This window comes from Muscardinus avellanarius (genome assembly GCF_963383645.1).
Source record: "Muscardinus avellanarius genome assembly, chromosome: 12".
In the NCBI taxonomy this organism is placed as follows: Eukaryota; Metazoa; Chordata; class Mammalia; order Rodentia; family Gliridae; genus Muscardinus; species Muscardinus avellanarius.
In genome coordinates, this window is record NC_137798.1 from 102,509,049 (window position 1) to 102,528,082 (window position 19,034).

At 56.0% G+C, this 19,034-nt stretch overlaps 2 protein-coding genes across 2 annotated transcripts in view; both read left to right on the top strand.

Moving 5' to 3' along the window:
- HHIPL1 (HHIP like 1) overlaps nucleotides 1-9,814 on the top strand; it is a gene marked incomplete at both ends in the record, with an annotated part of 32,943 nt that extends 23,129 nt beyond the window's left edge. Inside the window, 3 exons of the mRNA XM_080707227.1 lie at nucleotides 1,323-1,404; nucleotides 7,083-7,165; nucleotides 9,279-9,814. Of these exons, the coding sequence (XP_080563353.1) occupies nucleotides 1,323-1,404; nucleotides 7,083-7,165; nucleotides 9,279-9,814 (701 nt within the window). The remainder of the gene's footprint in view (nucleotides 1-1,322; nucleotides 1,405-7,082; nucleotides 7,166-9,278) is intronic.
- A 6,619-nt stretch (nucleotides 9,815-16,433) lies between these two features.
- Nucleotides 16,434-19,034, top strand: part of CYP46A1 (cytochrome P450 family 46 subfamily A member 1) — a gene marked incomplete at both ends in the record, with an annotated part of 46,372 nt that continues 43,771 nt past the window's right edge. The window contains one exon of the mRNA XM_080707443.1: nucleotides 16,434-16,552. Within this exon, the coding sequence (XP_080563569.1) occupies nucleotides 16,434-16,552 (119 nt within the window). The remainder of the gene's footprint in view (nucleotides 16,553-19,034) is intronic.

The window sequence follows — 19,034 nt, forward strand, 5'->3', positions numbered from 1 at the left end:
CGCTGCTGGTCAGTAGGCAGGGTCCAGCCTCCGATGCCAACAGCTGACACATATGTATCGAGTGTGCACTCTGCTCTCCCTGGACAGCCCCGTGTGGCATGCCCATTTAAAGATGAGGAAGCCAAGCCGGGCCTGGTGGTGCACACTTGTAATGCCAGTCCTTGGGAGGCTGAGACAGGAGGATCGGGGTTCGCAGACAGCCTCAGCTCCTTAGTGAGGCCCTTTGAAATTTAGTGAGACCCTGTTTCAAAATAAAAGAATTTAAAAAATAGGGCTGGGGTGTAGCTCGGAGGTAGAATACCCCTAATTTCCATCCCCAGTATTGAAAATAAATAAATAAATAAAAATAAAAATGAGGAGGCTAAGCCAGGTGTAGTGGCGCACGCTTGTAATCCCAGTGCTTGGGAGGCTGAGACAGGAAGATCACAGGTTCACAGACAGTGTCAGCTATTTAGTAAGGCCCTCAGCAACTTCATGAGACCCTTTTTCAAAATAAAGAATAAGCTGGGCCTGGTGGCACATGCTTGTAATCCCAGCATTCGGGAGGCTGAGACAGGAGGATCGTGGTTTGCAGACAGCCTCAGCTACTTAGTGAGGCCCTTTGCAACTCAGTGAGACCCTGTTTCAAAATAAAAGAATAAAAATATAGGGCTGGGGGTATAGCTCAGAGGTAGAATGCCTCTGGGTTCCATCCCCAGTACCACCAAAATTAAATAAATAAAGAAAAAAGAAAAAAAAAAGAATAAAAAATAGGACTGGGGGTGTAACTTGGAGGTAGAACGCCCCTGGGTTCCATTCCCAGCATCTAATAATACTAATACTACTAATAATAATGAAAGAATAAAAAATAGGGTTGGGAGTGTAGCTCAGAGATAGAATGCCCCTAGCTTCCATCCCCAATACTATAAAGAAAAATAAAAATAAAAAAAGATGAAGGAGCCGAAGCCCAGAAAGCCAGGTACCTGTGGACTGCCCAGGAGGCAATAAGTGGGGAGCTGGCCAAGGACCCACGCATGCCCAGAGGTGTGGGTGCTGGGCACGAGCCCAGGCAGGGCCGGGGTGGGCTGGGCCACTGGGAAGGAGGGGGAGTGGGGGTCAGAGCCTGAGTGGAGCTAGATGGGGGACCCCCAGGACTGTGCTGCAGAGGTCCATGCATATGTCCAGACACCTCCCCCGGCTCCAGCCTGCAGTTTTGGGAGTGGACACTCGCCTTGGGGCCTGCGGAGACTGGTCACCTCCGAGCCCGAGGGTCCCCGGGCTGGGGCGGGGCAGGCCCTCCCCCAGGCCACCTGCTCATCTGTCGCCCTGTTCGCTGTCCAAAGGGGAGCTGTACTTCCTGTCCACGGGTGTGCCAAGTGCCACAGCTGCGCACGGGGTTATCTACAAAATGATCGACCCCTCCAGGTGAGTCCTACAGAGTTCCTCCTGTCTGCCAGGAGCGCTCCCTCCACGATGTTGTCCCCCACCGAGTGAGCAGCCCCATTTCTCACATGAGAGCACTGAGGCCCAGAGAGGTGACTGTGATGACTGGGGAGGGGCAGCTGCCGCAGCATGAGAGTGGGGTCTGCCTGCCGCAAGCTCAGCTCTGAGATGGAGCTCCGGGCCTGCAGCAGAGGATTCCTGCCCGCCCCTCGCCCCTCGCCGCTTTTCTCCTGTCTGCTACGCCCCCTTTTCCTTATTTTTGGGACCCCCCCCGCAGCCTCCAGCCCCCCTCACCCCTGGGACACCTCCCAGATCCCCAATCTCCTCGTCCCCAGCTGAGCCTGAGGTTCCTGGCGAGGGTCCTGGGCCTCTCAGAGCCCCTCCTGCTGCCCCACTCCATCTCCACCTTCACCTCTAGGTGGGAGGCCATTACTTGGACGCCCTCCATGCGTAACTCAGGGATTCTAAGCTGCCCATTCGGTGGGGGCAGAAATGAGCACAGACCTTGAAAGTCAAGTGCCGGGGCCAGCGCGGGCCCAGGTGGCGGGCTCGGGAGCCCTGTCCTAAGCCCCTGGCTGCCTCCAGTGCCCTCCCCGGCCCTCCCCCCATCCCTCAGCCCTGGCTGGTCCCTCCTCCTCCTCCTTATCACTCACACTTGTATTTCCCAGCCACATAGCTATCCCCCACCTGTCTAGGAGTCTCCATGACAGGTGGTCCAGAAGGCCCAGGCCCAGGAGTGGCACACATGGAGTAGAGGCTTGGGAATGTTCTAAAGATCTTTCTCAGCCTTTGGATATTTTTGGGGGGAGGGTGGTACTGTAGTTTGAACCCAGGGGCCCCCGCTTACCATCTGGAGCAGTCCCCACTTGTCTTGTCTCCAGCATGAAGCCCAAGTCCCACTGGAGGGATCTGCTCGTTTGGCAGACCCCTGGAGAACCCCAATGAGAAGTTCCCAGAGGGAAACGGAGGAAGGCCGGTCGGGACTGGCAGGGTCCTTGGCTTACCTGGCGGGAAAAAAATTTCAGCAGCAGCCAGTCAGCGACAGATCTATTCAGGAAAGCAAGAAATATCCACTGAAGGGAGCGTGTGAGCCATCCTCAGAGTGAGAGATGTGCTTAGAGGGCCATGGTTCATCTTTTAAAGGAGACTTGGAGCCGGGCGTGGTGGTGCACACGTGTAATCCCAGTACTTGGGAGGCTGAGACAGGAGGATCACAGGCTTGTGGCCAGCCTCAGCTACTTATGTGAGGTCCTCTGCAACTTAGTGAGACCCTGTTGCAGAATAAAGAATTAAAAATATGGCTGGGGGTGTAGCTTGGAGGTAGAATGCCCCTGGGTTCCATCCCCAGTGCTGCAAAAAGGAGATTTGGTGAAAGCGGGTATGGGAAGGTAGTGAGGTTGGCATCAGTCCAGCGCCCGCAAGCTGGTTTATGGTGGCCGGGTCATTTACTAGACGCTTAGGATGATTCTGGTCTCCATCATCTGAGCAGCAAATAAGCTGGAATGGAGCCGGGCGTGGTGGCGCACGCTTGTCATCCCCGTGCTTGGGAGGCCGAGACAGGAGGATCGCACGGGTTCCAAGCCAGCCTCAGCTACTGAGTGAGACCCTGTTTCAAATAAAACATAAAATAGGTCTGGGAGTGTAGCCTGGAGGTAGAAAAGCCCCTGGGTTCCATCCCTAGTAACACACACACACACACACACACACACACACACACACACACACACACACACACAAGCTGGAATGTCCCCCAAATTGTAGGTTTCTGAAGATACTGTGTCTGTCTTATTAATAGTGCACAGGGTAATTATGATTTTCAGTTTAGCCTAAGACTTACAGATTTCCCAGGAATTGGGGAGAGATAGAGATGGGAGCGAGAACTGGCTTGGGGAGGAAAGGAATTAAGAACTCAAGCACCAGTATTTTATATTAAATCTCTATTTCTAGCCGGGCGTGGTAGCGCACGCTTGAAACCCCAGTACTGGGGAGGCTGAGACAGGAAATCACAGGTTCGCAGCCAGCCTTAGCTACTTAGTGAGACTCTCTGCAACTCAGTGGGACCCTCTTTCAAAATAAAGACTAAGAAATAGGGCTGGGGGTATAGCTCAGAGGTAGAATGGCCCTGGGTTCCATCCCCAGTAACACACACACACACACACACACACACACACACACACACACACACAATCTATATTTCTCTTTTTCTTTTTCTGCCTCTGTTTTTTTATTTCTTCTACTCTACCTTATAGTTACCCTAAACTTGGAGCTACGCTAGGTGTAGAAAAGTCCTGAAGCACTCAGTGCACTTCAACAAGTTTTTAAAGTTTAGAAGAGGTTTAGATTTACAGAGAGGTTGCAGAGATAAAGTTTCCTGTATACCCCTTACCCAGTGCCCCTCCTAACATCTTACCGGATCCTGGAACGTTCGCAGCAATTAACAAAGCGGGACTGGTACGTTACTATTAAGCTCTCTATTCTTTTTGAAAAGGATTTTCTTCTAGTGTTTCCCTCCTTCCTTTTTCTATTCCAGTGTCTTCTCTCGGACCCGACATTGCATTTAGTCATCATGTCATCATGTCTCCTTAGCTTCCTCTGGTCTCTGGTCTGCCACAGCTTCTCAGATTTTCCTTGTTTACCACACTGGGCTTTTTTTTTTTTTTTCTAAATTTTTTTTTTTTTTTTTTTTGCGGTACTGGGGATGGAACCCAGGGGCATTCTACCTCCGAGCTACACTCCCAGCCCTATTTTTTATTCTTTATTTCAAAACAGGGTCTCACTGAGTTGCAGAGGGCCTCACTAAGTAGCTGAGGCTGTCAGCTAACTGCGATCCTCCTGTCTCAGTCTCCCAGATTCTGGAATTACAAGTGTGTGCCAACACGCCCAGCTCTTGATTCAAAATTGTATTTTTTTCTATTTTTACCAGTGCCTCGTGATTATAAATCATGGTGAGATTCAAGGTATTCCAAGCATACACGTCTGCACACGCCCCTGGGTATACTTTTCTCTGTGTCCCACACTGTTCCCCTCCTTTCCGTACACGTTAGTGAGGTCGGTACTGAGGCCGCCATGCAGGGACGGGACATTCTTTGAACCGCTTTCCCCATCAAGTTTTGCTCCCCCTCTCCTCCCCGAGTCCTCTTCGACTCTTCCGCTGGTGTCCTAGGAAACAAAAGTGGTTTTTTTTTTAAGTACAAATATATTAATTAATGACATAACTTTTTGTCAAGAAAGACACGAGCACGTCTCCTTCCCCTCCTCCGTTTCCGTCCCCCGGGTCCCATCCCTCTCCATCCGCCGCGCCAGGACTTATCCTTGTGCTTGGACCACGTGCAGACAGCGTCGCTCACTTGGTCCTGAGTCTGTATAATCGTTTCCATGCTGCAACTTTACCCTCAAAAGGATGGTTTTAAGTGGCCATTTTCTGCTGAGTCACCCAGCCTTAATTGTCTTACACATTCCTTGGAATTTGAGGTTATTTCTACATTTGTTTTTTTTTTTTTTTTTTTTTTTTTTTAAAGAGTGCTTTTCTAAGGAAACATCACATACATAGAACATCTAATTTTTTTTTTTTTGGTACTGGGGATGGAAGACAGGGCCATCCTATCTCCGAGCGACCCCCCAGCCCTATTTCTTATTCTTTCTTGACAGATGCCGCCAGGCACGCCTCATCATCTCTGACTTACTGTCCCTGTGTGTATGGAGCCAGGGAACCCCAAGAGACCTAAGTCTTGGGGTTAGAAGGAGCCAGAATGGGGGTAGAGTGTTCCCTTGCTCCAAGACCCTTCACCTTTTCATTCTCCCTGTTTGGAATAAATGTGTTTCTCTGTACACGCGGACTGCTTAGAGGACTCAGACCCATCATTTAGAAAATGAACTGGAAAGGGGAAGGTGGGGTCACAGCATCCCTCACCGCCCAACAACCACTGTGGCATTTTTTGTTGTACCTCTGGCCCTTTTGCATAGCGATTTTTTATAGATATTTTAAAATATAATTTCCTTAAGAAACAGAACCCCTGCGGGCGAGCCTGCCTGCAGCCTGTGGGTGTGATCTCAAGGCTAGAGCATGAAGCCTCCAGCTTCCAGAAGCAGGGTGGGGGTAGCGGGGGTACGGAGTTGGGTTTCTTCAGCCTCTGGGGGAAAAGGCCCGTGTCCCGTCTTCTGCCAAGCCCGTCTGGAGGCCGCTCACGTGGCCGCTTCCCACCCGATGCTGACGGGACCCTATTGAGGTTCTGGGCCCACGTGGGCCGCTCTGGGAACAGGATCTGTCCCATTCAAAGAACACAGGGCCGGTCTCATTCAGAGAGTCACAGATCAGCAGCCAAAAACTAATTAAAATGGAATTCTGTCCCTTCCTTGCGGAGGGTGTTCAAGGAGACCGACACACCCTGGCAACCCTTCTCATGATTCTCTCCTGCTGTTCCCTCTGCCCCCGGCTGGCTTCCCTCTCTCTCCCTCCCGGTTTATGAGCTAGCTTGCCTTAACTGTGTGTGTGTGTGTGTGTGTGTGTGTGTGTGTGTGTGTGTGTGGTGTTAGGGATTGATCCCAGGGGCCTTCTACTTCCAGGATACCCTCCCCACCTCCCTATTTATTTTTACTTAGAAACAAGGTCTCACTAAGTTGTTGATGGTATTCTAAGATGCTAAGGCTGGCTTTAAACCTCGGATCCTGCCGGGCGTGGTAGGATCATGGTTTGAGAACAGCTTCAGCTACTTTGGGAGGCCCTTTGCAACTCAGTGAGACCTTGTTCCAAAATAAAGAATTAAAAATAGAGGTGGGGGTGTCACTCAGAGGTAGAATGCCCCTGGGTTCCATCCCCAGTACCGCAAAAACAAACAAACAAACAAACAAACCAACCCTCGGATCCTCCTGCCTCTGCCTCCCCAGTACAGGGATTGCAGGCACGAACCACTTGGCCCGGCTCTGCCTTAGCCTTTCCCAGGTTCCCCTAGGCCCAGCATCACCAGAAATCTAGAAACCAGAGGCCACTCAAAGGCCCACGGGTTGGAGACCAGAACAGGAGCGGGAATTGGGCACTCCTTCCAGAGTCAGACTGGCAGAGCGGAGAGAAGAAAGACTGACATTTCAGAACACCACAGATGGGGCACAAAGCCCACTACTCGAGTCAGAAGTGGCTCAGGAGAGACTGAGTCTCTGGCCCTGCTCTCAGCAGGCAGCAGCTGAGGGGTCACCTGGTGGGCCACCGTAGGGCCACTGTGGGGCCTGGGTGTCCTGGGCCTGCGCTCTTAGAACCCTGGGGTAGGGGTGCAGGCGTGCTGTAGGGTACACAGTAGGTGCTCAGGAGCGGGCACCTGGCACCGGTGTTCTTTTTATTTTTTATTTTTATTTTTGGTGGTACTGGGGATGGAACCCTTCTACCTCCAGGCTACACTCTCAGAACTATTTTATATTTTATTTGGAAACAGGGTCTCTTAAGCCAGCAAGGCTGGCTTCGAAACTGCACGATCCTCCTGTCTCCGCCTCCCAAGCATGGGGATTACAAGTGTGCGCCACCATGCCCGGCCTGCACCGGCGTTCTTGTGCACCCCTGCCTGGTCTTTCCCTCCCTGCCCTCACGCATGGGAAGGACTGATGGCACGCAGACATCCCAAGGGTGGGCTCCCAGGGTGGGACTCATTATCTCTCCTGTGTGTCGTTGGCAGACGGGCGCCACCGGGCCAGTGCCAGATCCAGCCTGTCCAGGTGACGGTGAGGAGCCGCCTGATTCCCTTTGTGCCCAAAGAAAGTAAGTGCCCGCCTCGGGGATAGCTGTGGAGAGGGAGGCTCCCGTGGCCCGCATCCTCAGTGGGAACCCATTGCCCCAGGGCCTAGCACCGTGCCTGGCACACATTAGACACTCTGTTAAAGGGGCTGGAGCCGGACGTGGTGGTGCACACTTGTAATCCCAGTACTTGGGGAGGCTGAGACAGGAAGATCACAAGTTTGAGGCCAACCTCAGCTACATAGTGAGGCCCTCTGCAACTTAGTGAGACCTTGTTTCAAAATAAAGAATAAAAAATAGGACTGGGGGTGTAGCTCAAAGGTAGAATGCCCCTGGGTTTAAATCCCAGTACTGCCAAAATAAATAAATAAAATAAAGTAGCTGGAACTTGGACTACAGTGAGTTCTGCTTGACTGGCCACAGCTTAAACCTGGCCCCAGGGTGTGGGCAGAGCCCCAGGGGCTGCAGGCCTCAGGCAGAATGTGGCAAGGGAGGAACAGGTACCCAGGCAGGGAATGCTCAGAGTCCTTGGGCAGGGCAGAGAGAGGGAGGGATGTCTGGGATGTCTGGGGGTGGGCCTCTGGGCTGGTTTTCCATAGATGGTTCTGTTTGGATTGGCCTGGGAAATGGGGAGCAAACCCTCAAGGTTCACTGGTCAGGAAAGCCCAGACTGGCTGCCCAGGGGCCTGGGCTGTGTGAAATGGTGTGTGCGTGGAGGAGCTGATCCCCCCGGGTGGGCCAGGCTAAGTGGGAACATAGGCTGGGTACTGCCAGACCTCGTCCTGCCACGAGCTGCAGGACGCCCCTCTGTCCAGCCACGCATGGCCCGCAGGACCGCTGCACTCCTCGCCTTCTCGGGTTGTCCCACAGAATCTCCTGGGTGGAGCAGGTCAGCGACTACTTCAAAACAACCACAGAACACTCCAAGGAATGGTGTCCACAGCGCAGGTGTTGCGGGCAGGTCGCCAGCTGGCAGGCCAGGTGTGGGGGGAGCAGGGAGGGAGGGTGTCCAGTTCCAGGGAAGGGATGCCCGGGGAGGGAGCGGGGGAGGAGGAGCCGGGGTCTGGGAAGCCGCTCAGGCTGCGGTGGTTTGGGGCTTGGCAGGCTTCCGCTCCCTCCTTCAGCAGCCTCTGGCACTGGTGTTAGGCGCCGCCCATGCTGGGTGCTGGGGCCACGGGCAGACAGGCTCTGCCCTGGCTGGGACAGAGGGGTCATTTAGTGTCCCGGGCCTCAGGACAGGAATGTGCTCCAGGTCCTGTGGGGACTAGAGTGGGGTGGTGGTTGGCAAATCCAAAGTGGGGCTGGCTGAAGTGAGGTGGGTTCAGGGACTTGGGCTGGTGGCCCCGGGACTCTGCCCATAGCCGCTGGGAGAGTCTGGGGGCTTGGGCTTCCTGCTCCCCAGGCAGGGCCCCCACTGAGCCCGAGCACCGGGCCTACTGCACAGTGAGGCTGGCCCCTGTGGTGAACTGGGCCCAAGTGTCCCCACGGGCCCTGTGGTGGGGTGGACATGCCAGGGGACCTGGCCCTCCGTCCCGCTTCACTCTGCCGGGTGCAGGCCTGGATGTGCTTCCTGAGAGGTCCCACAGCCAGCTGTAACCGGTGCGGGGCTGCCATGGGGGCCCGAGAAGCTGGCGGACAGACTCACCCTGACCAAGGGCCTCCTGGTGGGTCCTGTTCCCGTCCTGCAGCCACTGACTGCCCAAGACCCTCAGCACTTCATGCCCATCTGTGGCCTTGGGTCTGCACCCTAAACACCCTGGGCCGGAAGCAGAGAGGGCCCCTTCCTCCTGGCAGTCCTTCCCGCCCACTGTGCTCAGAGGTTTCAGGGTGGGACTCTGCCTCCCCCAGCACTCTGGGGTCTTGCAGGATGGCAGCCCCTGGGGCCAGGCAGCCCCGGCAGCCCACTGGGAGGACAAGTGTCCTGTTTGCTGAATGACTGGAAACCCGTCTGGGTACTCAGCTCTAGGCAGCCAGGGCGGCCTGGGGAGCACCCTGGTTCCTACTAACAGGCACCCTTTCTTCAAGGTCTGGGAAGGGGCTGACCGAAGACAGCCTTCTCCGGGGTCCACGCTGGAGCTGTGGGGTGGGAGATGAACGGCTGCAGGGGCTTCCTCTGACGCATCTTCTTCCTCTGCAGAGTTCATCCGGACACCGGAGAGCACCCCGCGGCCCACAGCGCGAGCGCCCACCAAGGCTCCCCGCCGCAGCCGCCCCTCTGCGGCTCGGCCAGCGCCCACCCCGCGGCCGGCTCGGCCCACCAAGCGGCCAGGGGGCCGAAGGGGCGGCGGGAGGCGGCGGGAACGACCGGGCACCACCATGCAGGCGCCCTCCAACGGCGCGGTGCGGCTGGTGCGGCCCGCGGGCCAGAGGCCCGGCCGTGGCCGCGTGGAGGTGTTCGCGGGCGGACGCTGGGGCACCGTGTGCGACGACGGCTGGGACAGCAAGGCCGCCGCCGTGGTGTGCCGCCAGCTGGGCTTCGCGTACGCCGTGCGCGCCAGCAAGGCTGCGGAGTTCGGCGAGGGCCGCGCGCTGCCCATCCTGCTGGACGACGTGCGCTGCGCGGGCAGCGAGCGCAGCCTGCTGGAGTGCACGCATGCCGGCGTGGGCACGCACAACTGCAAGCACCAGGAGGACGCAGGCGTGGTGTGCAGCCATGAAGACCCCGACGCGTAGGCAGGCCTGTGAGGCCTGGCGATCCAGCCTCCCCTGTGCGCCCGTGACCACGCACGGGATGGCGGAGGGTGCCCCCAGAGGCGGCCGACCTGCAGAGCTGGCCTGTTGGGACTGTGGGCAGTGTGTGCGGGCACGCTGCCCCCTGTGTCTGCCCCTTGTCCTCGGCAGACCTAAGGGCATCCTACCCCCGAGCTATACCCCCAGCCCTACTTTTTAGGTTTTTTTTGGTAGTCTTTTCTATTTTATTAATTTTTTTAAAAAAGGGTCTCACTGAGTTGTGAAGGGGCTCGCTAAGTAGCTGAGGCTGTCGACAAACTGGGGTCCTCCAGTCTCCACCTCCCAAATGCTGGGGTTACCAGCATGTGCCACCACACCCGGCTAAGGGTGCTCTGTTTTAACCTCAAGAACCCCCATAGCAGCAGAGAGGTGATCTGACCAGGACCCTTCAAAGGCAGATATGGCCCCAGGGTGCATTAAGGAGGCAGGCTAGCAGACTCAGGAGGGGCCCTCCTGTCCAGCCTAGGAGTGCAAGGTGCCAGAAAAGCGGCTGTGTGGCCAGAGAGCACGGCCTTGCGGCCCAGTGGTCAGAGGCACTGGAGAGGACCGGATGGCATCGTGTGGGGCAAAGAGAAGCCGCTCACATGGACAGGCCCAGGGTACCCTGTGGCCGTCATTGCCGTGTCGGGGTCAGCCTGCCCGGGAGGGGGTGAGTACCCAGGAGAGGCCTGTCATGGAGAAGTCACCTGGTCATCCTGACCTGGCTCCGGCTCAGGGAGGGTGCAGGGCCTCCTGCAACCCGGGGTCTGACCCTCTCCTGCTCCCAGGACAGAGGCCATGATGCTCTGCAGAGTTTCCACCCACCCCTTCTGAGCGCCTGGCCCCAGGGGGTGGGCCTGGTCCACTCTCTACAAGGCAGTGTTAGGACCCCCAGGACCACCTCTGTGGTCATCTCCATCCCTGCTCCCCCACGTCTGGTTCCTCCAGCCCCGCCTCGAGTGCCTGTGGCCGTGGGGCCAGTGAGATGGCTGACACTTGTCACCAGCACTGTGCCAACAATGTGGCTGTTTACAAATGCCGTCTTGCCTCTTCTCTGTCCCCCAACTGCGTGGGAGCCAGGCCACAGTGCGAGGTTGGGCAGGGAGAAGGGGCCGGGCCTGCAGCTTGCAGAGGCCTTCAGCCCCCACCCTGCCGGGCCTACGGAGGGGATTCGAGGACTGCTGGGGGCTACACCTGGCTTAAAGTAATTTTTTAAATCCCTATGTTTACATCTGGGTATGGTGGTACACACTTGTAATACCAGTACTTGGGAGACTCAGACAGGAGGACCACAGGTTTGAGGCCAGCATCAGCTACTTAGTGAGGTCCTCCACAACTTAGGCAGACCCTATTTACAAATAAAGAATAAAATTAGGGCTGGGGGTGTAGCTTGGAGGTAGAATGCCCCTAGATTCCATCCCCAGTACCCCCCCCCCAACACACACACACACAAATTCCCTATGTTTATTCCATATGAATAGAGTGGAGAGAAAATGGCCCCGCTCACCCAGCCTGGCAGCTGTCTTGCAGAGAGCACTCCAGGCTGAGTGTCCTGCTCAGCTTCTGAGGATGGCCTCAAACCTGGGATCCTCCTGTACTGGGATTACAGGCATGTGCCACCACACCCAGCTTCTCACCACTTTAATACCTCGTAGGAGGCAGGTGTTGGACCACACCTCTCTTCACCTTACGGATGTGGAGGCTTAGGTCCAGAGAGCTTGTCGCTGGCCAGAAGTCACACACAGCCACTATCTGAATCTGATTCCACGATGGAACCCCGGCTGTCTCAAGGGCACTGGGCCTCACCAGCTCCCCAACTTGGCCCTGTCCCTGTGCAAATAGGGATACAGGTTCAAGGAGCTGCTCTTTAGCACCTGCTGTAGGGAGCCTTGCCATGCCTCTGCCCCCAGGCGCCTCCATCATACCTGAGTCCTGGTCCCTCTGGGGAAGGGGGCCAGGACAGCCCATGGCTCCCTACCGGCCCCCCACCAGGCCATTTTCAGACAGCAGCCTAGGTCGGGTTTCCAGAGAGGGCTGCCTCTGCCTGGCACCGCGCAGCTTAGTGCTGTGGGAGGGCCTGGGTGCGGCCAGCATCCAGGACTGTGCCCATGGCATCAGCCTGATGTAGCAGTGCCCCAGGCCCCGGCGGAGCTGTGACTGTACCCTGTTCACCTGGGTCCCTCTGCCCTCAGCTGGGTTCATCTGGGTGGCTGTCCTCTTTCTCTGTCCCTGACAGCCCCAGCTGCTGCCACCGTCAAGTGAGCTCGCAGCCTCTGGTCCCCCAAGGCACTCCTCTGTTTATACCTTGCAGATGCTTGGGAGGGTTTGTTTGCTTGCTTTTTTTTTTGTTTGTTTGCGGTACTGGGGATGGAACCTGGGGCATTCTACCTCCGAGCTCCACCCCCTGCCCTATTTTTTATTCTTTATTTTGAAACAGGGTCTCACTGAGTTGCAAAGGGCCTCACTAAGTAGCTGAGGCTGTCCGCGAACCATTATCCTCTTGTCTCAGCCTCCCGAATGCCGGGGTTACAAGCGGTCGCCACCACGCCCGGCTTGCTTGGGAGGTTTGACTAGAAGGTTCACAGAGACTGGAGACCAGGTTCTAGTCTTGGCTGTTTGAACTTGGGGCAGTCACTTAGCTTCTCTGAGCCTCATTGGAAACCAGCTTATCAGCAGGATCACTGGACACAAAGTGATGGAACATTGCATATGGACTGAGCATGTTGCAGGTGGCTTCCCGGGCAGAGTGTTCAGTACCAGGCTGGCATTAGCCCGCTGTGCAAGCCAGTGCAGAGGGGCTTGCCATGTTGGGGGTCAGCGCTGGAAGGATCCAGGAAGAAATGCTCAAACTGGAAGGAAAACGAACCCCTCTGAAAAAGGTGGAGAAGCCAAGTCTTGTCTCCCACCTTCCCCTGCTAAGAGCTTTTGTTGAGCACTGACTTCCTGTACCTGCAGTGTCCGCTAGCTTCATCCCAGCCATGGCCCCATTCGGCACCCCAACATCACGGCCCCTTGTTTCCTTGAGGGTGGTTATGTAACGGGCCCCTGGGGCTTTGGAGGCAGCTTTGAACAGAGGCCAGCCTTCCCAGCGCCTGACCCTCCACCCTGCCAAGCACCCACAGAGGGCAGAGCCCTCTCCTGCTGCAACTCCCCCGGTTCCTGCTGCGAAATGCCCAGTGTGGGGTATATCTAGACGGGTGGTTTTCAGATCTGAGCAGACACCTCTAGGGCTGCTTGAGACACAGGTGGTGGGTCCCACCTTAGTTTTGACTCAGGTGTGGATAGGGCGGAGGTTTCCAGTTCTAACAAGTTCTTGGGTGATGCTAATGCTTTCGGCTTAGGACTGAGGCTTTGTGTGTGTGTGTGGTACTGGGGACTGAGCTATATCCCTGGCCCTATTTTATATTTTATTTTGAAACAGTCTTGCCAAGTTGCTTGGGTCTTGCTATGTTGCTGAGGCTGGTCTTGAACCTGTGACCCTTCCATCTCAGTCTCTCCAGCACAGGAATGGTGCCAGTGTGCCTGGTCAGCCTTTGAGAATCGCTGTTCATGTTAGTGCTGTTCAGTAGAAGTATAACATGAGACACACACGCGATTAAAATTTTTCCTATAGTCATATTAAAAAGTAAGAAGAAGCCGGGTGTGGTGGCGCACGCTTGTAATCCCCACGCTTGGGAGGCGGAGACAGGAGGATTGCGCTGGTTCGGAGCCAGCCTCACTGGCTTAAGAGACCCTGTTTCCAAATAAAAATATATAAAATAGTCTGGGAGTGTAGCCCGGAGGTAAAAGGGTTTCCAGGAACCCCAGTACCACACACACACACACACACAAAAAAAAAAAAGTAAGAAGAAACATGTGGAATTCAATTCAACAATACATTTTAATTAACATATTCAGAATATAATTTTAACAAGTATTCAATATGAAAAATGTCAACTTTTTTGGGGGGGTTACCAGGGATTGTAACTCCAGGCTACTCCCCCAGCCTTATTTTATTTTTTACTTTGAAACAGGGTCTCACTAAGTTGCAGAGGGTCTAAGTTGCCGAGGCTGGCCACAAACCCATGAACCTCCTGTCTCAGCCTCTCAAATATTGGGAGTACAAGTATGCATCACCACATCCTGCTCAATGACTCTGTGTGTGTGTGTGTGTGTGTGTGTGTGTGTGTGCGCGCGCGCGTGTGTGTGTGTGTGTGTGTGTGTGTGTGTGATACTGGGGGTGGAACCCAGGAGCTTTTCTACCTCCGGGCTATACTCCCAGACCTATTTTATAATTTATTTGGGAACAGGGTCTCACTAAGTTGCTGAGTCCCTCACTAAGTAGCTGAGGCTGGCTTCAAACCTGTGTGATCCTCCTGTCTCAGCCTCCCAAGTACTGGGATTACAAGTGTGCGCCACCACACCCGGCTCAATGACTATTTTTTTCCTTTTCTGGGTATTAAGTTTATGAAAGCTTGGTGTGTATTTCACGCACAGAGCACACCCCAATTTGGACTAACCTTCGTACACTTGAGGGCCACTTGTGGGCAGCAGCTACCATACCGGATGGCATCAGTCCAGGCCATTACCATGAGGGCCAGGTGCTTCCAGGGTGCATACTCTGCTGCTGCTGACAGCACTGCTTGCCCAAGAAAAGGCCCTTCAGCCCTGGGGCCTCCTGAGTCTGCGTCCCCCACCTCATCACATCAAGAGGGCTTAGTGTGGCACCGTGAACAGGTGCGGTCCCTCCAGTCTGGAACAGGGGCTTATTTTGTGGACATGAAAGTTGGCGTGAGCCATGGTCACCCTCCTTGGCCCTAGGTGGATGGATGGGGTCACCCTGGCAACTGTGCCCTGGTACAGCTCTCTGCATACCTTGGGTGGGGGCCCAGCCTGTGCTCAGCGCTGTTCAGGATCTGGGTCTGCTTCTAAGGAACCACTGCACTAAGGCATAGGGAGAAGGTGGCACACAGTTGGCCCCACACCGCCTGATAAGTTTTGCAGTCAGGGCCCAGAGCCACACACTGGATAGGAAACGCGGTGTGTCTTTTTCCAGCTGGCCACCTCAACTCACGGGACATCCTTCCTACAGCCTCATCCCTCAGCAGTGTCCCCAAACCCCGGAGCTTTAGCAGCCCAGAAGGGGTTCCCTGCAACCTCTCCACGTTCCTGCCCGCCGCAGCAGGGGCAGCCTGAGGTCTCCGCGCGCTCCTGAAGCTTCTTCTCGCCGCCACACGGGGGCGCGGTGGCAAGCCACCGTCGGGAGCCTGACTGAGGCCGGTCCAAAGTCCCTGCGCAAGGATGGACGCCTGGCGGGTCCAGCCCAGGCGGCAGTGACCTCAAAAGAAACGTCTACGTGTGGGGCACAGTTCTTCAAGCTTGGTCCTCTCTGTCACCCTACAGCACCCACACTCCAGCCACGTCGCGGAGGGGTGGGGGTGATGTCCCTAATTATACCTGGAAGGTGATCACGCAGGTTACTGTTTCAGTCCTGAAACCTCTCCAGGCCTGGCCCAGGACAGAGCAGGGGTACGGTCTTTTCTCCGAAGTCCAGCACTGTCTGAACTCTTCCGGAAGTCCTCCCCAGTCCGGTGGATCTTTACGTGGACTAGGAGTGGGCGCACCTGGCCTTCCTGAGGCGCTGCCGTCACTCAGTGGACTTCTGTTCCCTGGGGATAGGAATTGGGAGCGAAAACGCCCAGAGGTGGCCACTTTGGGCATGCCGGGATAGGCGAGGTAGGCTGTACATGGGAGAGACGCCTTGATTATTTTTTCAAAATCACCCTTTGGTCATCCGAGACAGTACACTCCTCGCTATTTTCGCAGGGCGGCCGAGGTTCGAGGCAGTCTCGCGGTTGGCCGCACCTTCGTCAGAGGACCTGGGCCTCCCTGGGTCCCTGGGGTCGCGGCCAGCCCACCTGGCGGGCCGCGGGCGCTCTGCTTGGACAGGTCGGCGGGAGAGCTACCGGCGGGGCTTTTGGGGGAAACCAACTCTGCGGGGCTGGGGTTCCGGGGAGAGGTTTGGGGACAAGCGGCGTGACCCGGGAAGCCGATGATTCGGATGGGGTCTCCAGGTTTGAGCGACAAAGGAAGGGGTCTTGGACCGCACGCGGTTACTTGGAGGCGCCAAAGGAGCGGAGCCGGCCCGCAGCTCTGGGCGGCGTCGCAGCCGGGTCAGCACGCGCTGGGGAACCGGGGTTGCCAGGGACAACGCGTTCGGGGGCGGGGCTGGTGCTGGGGCGGGGCTAGAGCTCGAGAGGGCGTGGTCTGGGGGGGTCCAGTCAGAAATCAGGCTGTGATTGGTGAAGACCTTCTGCTCTAGGCGGGGGCGAGACGGAGGTTGGGGCGGAGCTATGTTGGGGGCGGGGCTGCGTGGGGGCGGGCCCAGGGAGCCCGAGTAGGAGGCGGAGACGGGGTTGGTGAGGACCACGCGCCCGGGGCGGGGCCAAGCGGGCGGGGGCGGGGCCAAGCGGGCGGGGGCGGTGCTGGGATGCTCCGGGCCTGGGGCAGAGTCGGCGCGCGGCGCTGACAGCGGAGTCGCTCCGGCCTCCCGCCCCCTCGGCGCCGGCACCCGCACCGACCCGGCAGGGCCTGGCCGGGAGCCATGGGCCCCGGGCTGCTGCTGCTCGGCAGCGCCGTCCTGCTCGCCTTCGGCCTCTGCTGCACCTTCGTGCATCGCGCTCGCAGCCGCTATGAGCACATCCCCGGGCCGCCGCGGCCCAGGTGAGCGGGGGCTGGGGGCGAGGGCCTGGATGGGGCTCCAGGCTGGGGGGCTGAGGGTCGCGCACCAGCCGGCGTCGGGGCCGGGCTCCAGCCTCGTCTTTTACGCGCTGCCGTTTGGAGATCGAGGCAGGGAGAGGGGCTCTAACTATTCTTAGTAACAAATTACTCACAGCCGCAGCAGCTGCTGGTCGCCCGCCGCGCTCGGCTGGGCCCCATAAACGTGATAGCAGCGACAGCCCTGTCAGGTAGGCGCTGTTGTTACCCCATCGTCCAGACCGGGAGACTGAGGCGCACAGGAGCGCAGTCACCCGCCCAAGGTCACACAGTTGGAAGCCTAGATTTAAACGCAGGTCAGCCTGACTCCAGAGCGGATGCTCTTAACTTCAGGACTTGGACAGGTTAACCTGTCAGAGTACAGGATACACTGCTCTGAGGTTCGGTTCCTTTGGGCTCCGCTGTTTCTGTCCCGGGATATATCGATCGTTGGCTCAGTACTTCCGTTCTCTTCTTGGCCCCTCCCCAACTTACCAACCCCCTCACCAGAAGCTAACCTCTCCGAGGCTTGGAATAGATCTGACATCGCCCTGCTACCAGGGCTTCCCATCACTTCGGAACTAAAACATCCAGTTCCAAATTCGGGTCCACGTCAGGTCAGCAAGGCCCCTGCTGCATTCTGGGGGGTCTGCTGGGTACCTTCTCTTCCCTCTCGCCCACTCGCGGCTGCCTCCGGTCTTTCTTCTCCCTGCCTGCCCCTGGCTGATTCTCTGCCCTGGGGCTTCCTGTCCCCCTTTCTCAGGCCCGGGCCTGGTGGGTTCCTCCTCTGGGCATGTCAAACAGCTCCCCAAACAGCCTGCGTCAAGTCCACCCCAGCCTCTCGTGGGGTCATCACCCCGACGTTCCCACCTTCCCACCTGTTGACTGCTCACCTGTTGACTCTCCTTCAGAATGTGAGCCGAGGGCAGGAGGGCCGTGCGTGCTTGTGTACCCCCGCGCCTGGTCTGTCACAGTTACGCAGTAAATATTTGTTGAATGCATGAATGCAAATCGGTATTAGACACACTCTTAAAATCCTCTGATCGGGCATGGTGGCACACACCTGTAATTCCAGTACGTGGGAGGCTGAGACAGGAGGATCACAGGTCAAAGCCAGCCCCAGCAACTTAGCGAGGCCCTGTTTCCAAGTAAGAAATTAACAGGACTGGGAGTGTATCTTGGAGGTAGAATGCCCCTGGGTTCCATACCCAGTACCACAAATCAAAACAATAACAACCACCAAAAAACAAAACAAAACAAACAAAACAAAACAAAAAAACAGGGTATGAACATTCTAGAAGGCACCCATCTCCAGCTCAAGCCACATGTGCTGGCTTCAGAAGCCTGCTTTCCTGTCTGGCAGGCTCAGGAATGATCTCTGTGCTGGTGACACTGGGGCAGGAGGCGCTGCCTTCCCACTGGCTCTCTGCTGCCTCTGCCTAGCTCACCTTGGCGTCTTCTCAGGACCTCTTCCCTTGCTTGGCATCTCTGACTTCTGCTCCACCTAGATGGATCTTCCGCCAGCCTTCTGGGGTCAGCTTACAGCCTACTTCTCAGGAACCTTCTTTCCTGCTCAACTCCAGAATATATATCAGTTCTATAAGCCCTTAAGTCACTGTGTAACTCTTCACTCCTGATGGTGATGGGGTAATTATTTATGCTCATATAATCGTTTACCACCATGCTGAGCATCTGTCTGTCTCTTCTGTGCTCTGTGTCTGTCTCATTTGTCTTGAACACTCAGCACCTGCACAGTAGGGACCGGATCCATCGTGATTCAAGGTCAGATGGCGGGAATCTCCAGGTTCTGTGAGGCACACCGTTGCTCATTCCGGGTTCTAAATGTCATTGGCAGCTAGGGATAAATGATTTCCATACTTGTTCTGATGAGTCCCATCATCATCCGACCCTCTCACAGACCCACACGCTTCGGGGACTGCAGACCCAGGCCCGCCTCTGTGTCTGCAGAGGGCAGTCCTCAAATTGATCCCCTCCGCACATCTGCAACAGAAAACGTGCTATAACTTGCAAAACATCAGATCTACAAGTATACAATGATCTTTCAATGAAGTATACAAGTATACAATCAGATCTTTCAAGTATACGATGCAGTGGCTCTCAGCGCAGTCACAGAGTTGTATAACCATCATCCCCAATTCCAGAGCATTTCCATCACTTCAGAAAAGAAGTCCTGTACCCATTAGCTGCCGAGACTGCCTACTGCCTCGGCATCTATGTGTTGAGACCCCACTCCACATAGCCAATCAGCAACAAGCCCCGAGAAGGAGGTGTCATCTCTGGCCAAAGTACCCCCCACTTTTAGATACCCTTCATGACTATTATTTTCTTGGTAATGATTCCTTTTAACTCTCTACACGAATTGCTCCGGTGATGTGAGATCAGGACTACGAAAGAAATTGAGTCCGTGGAAATAAATTCTCTAAGAATT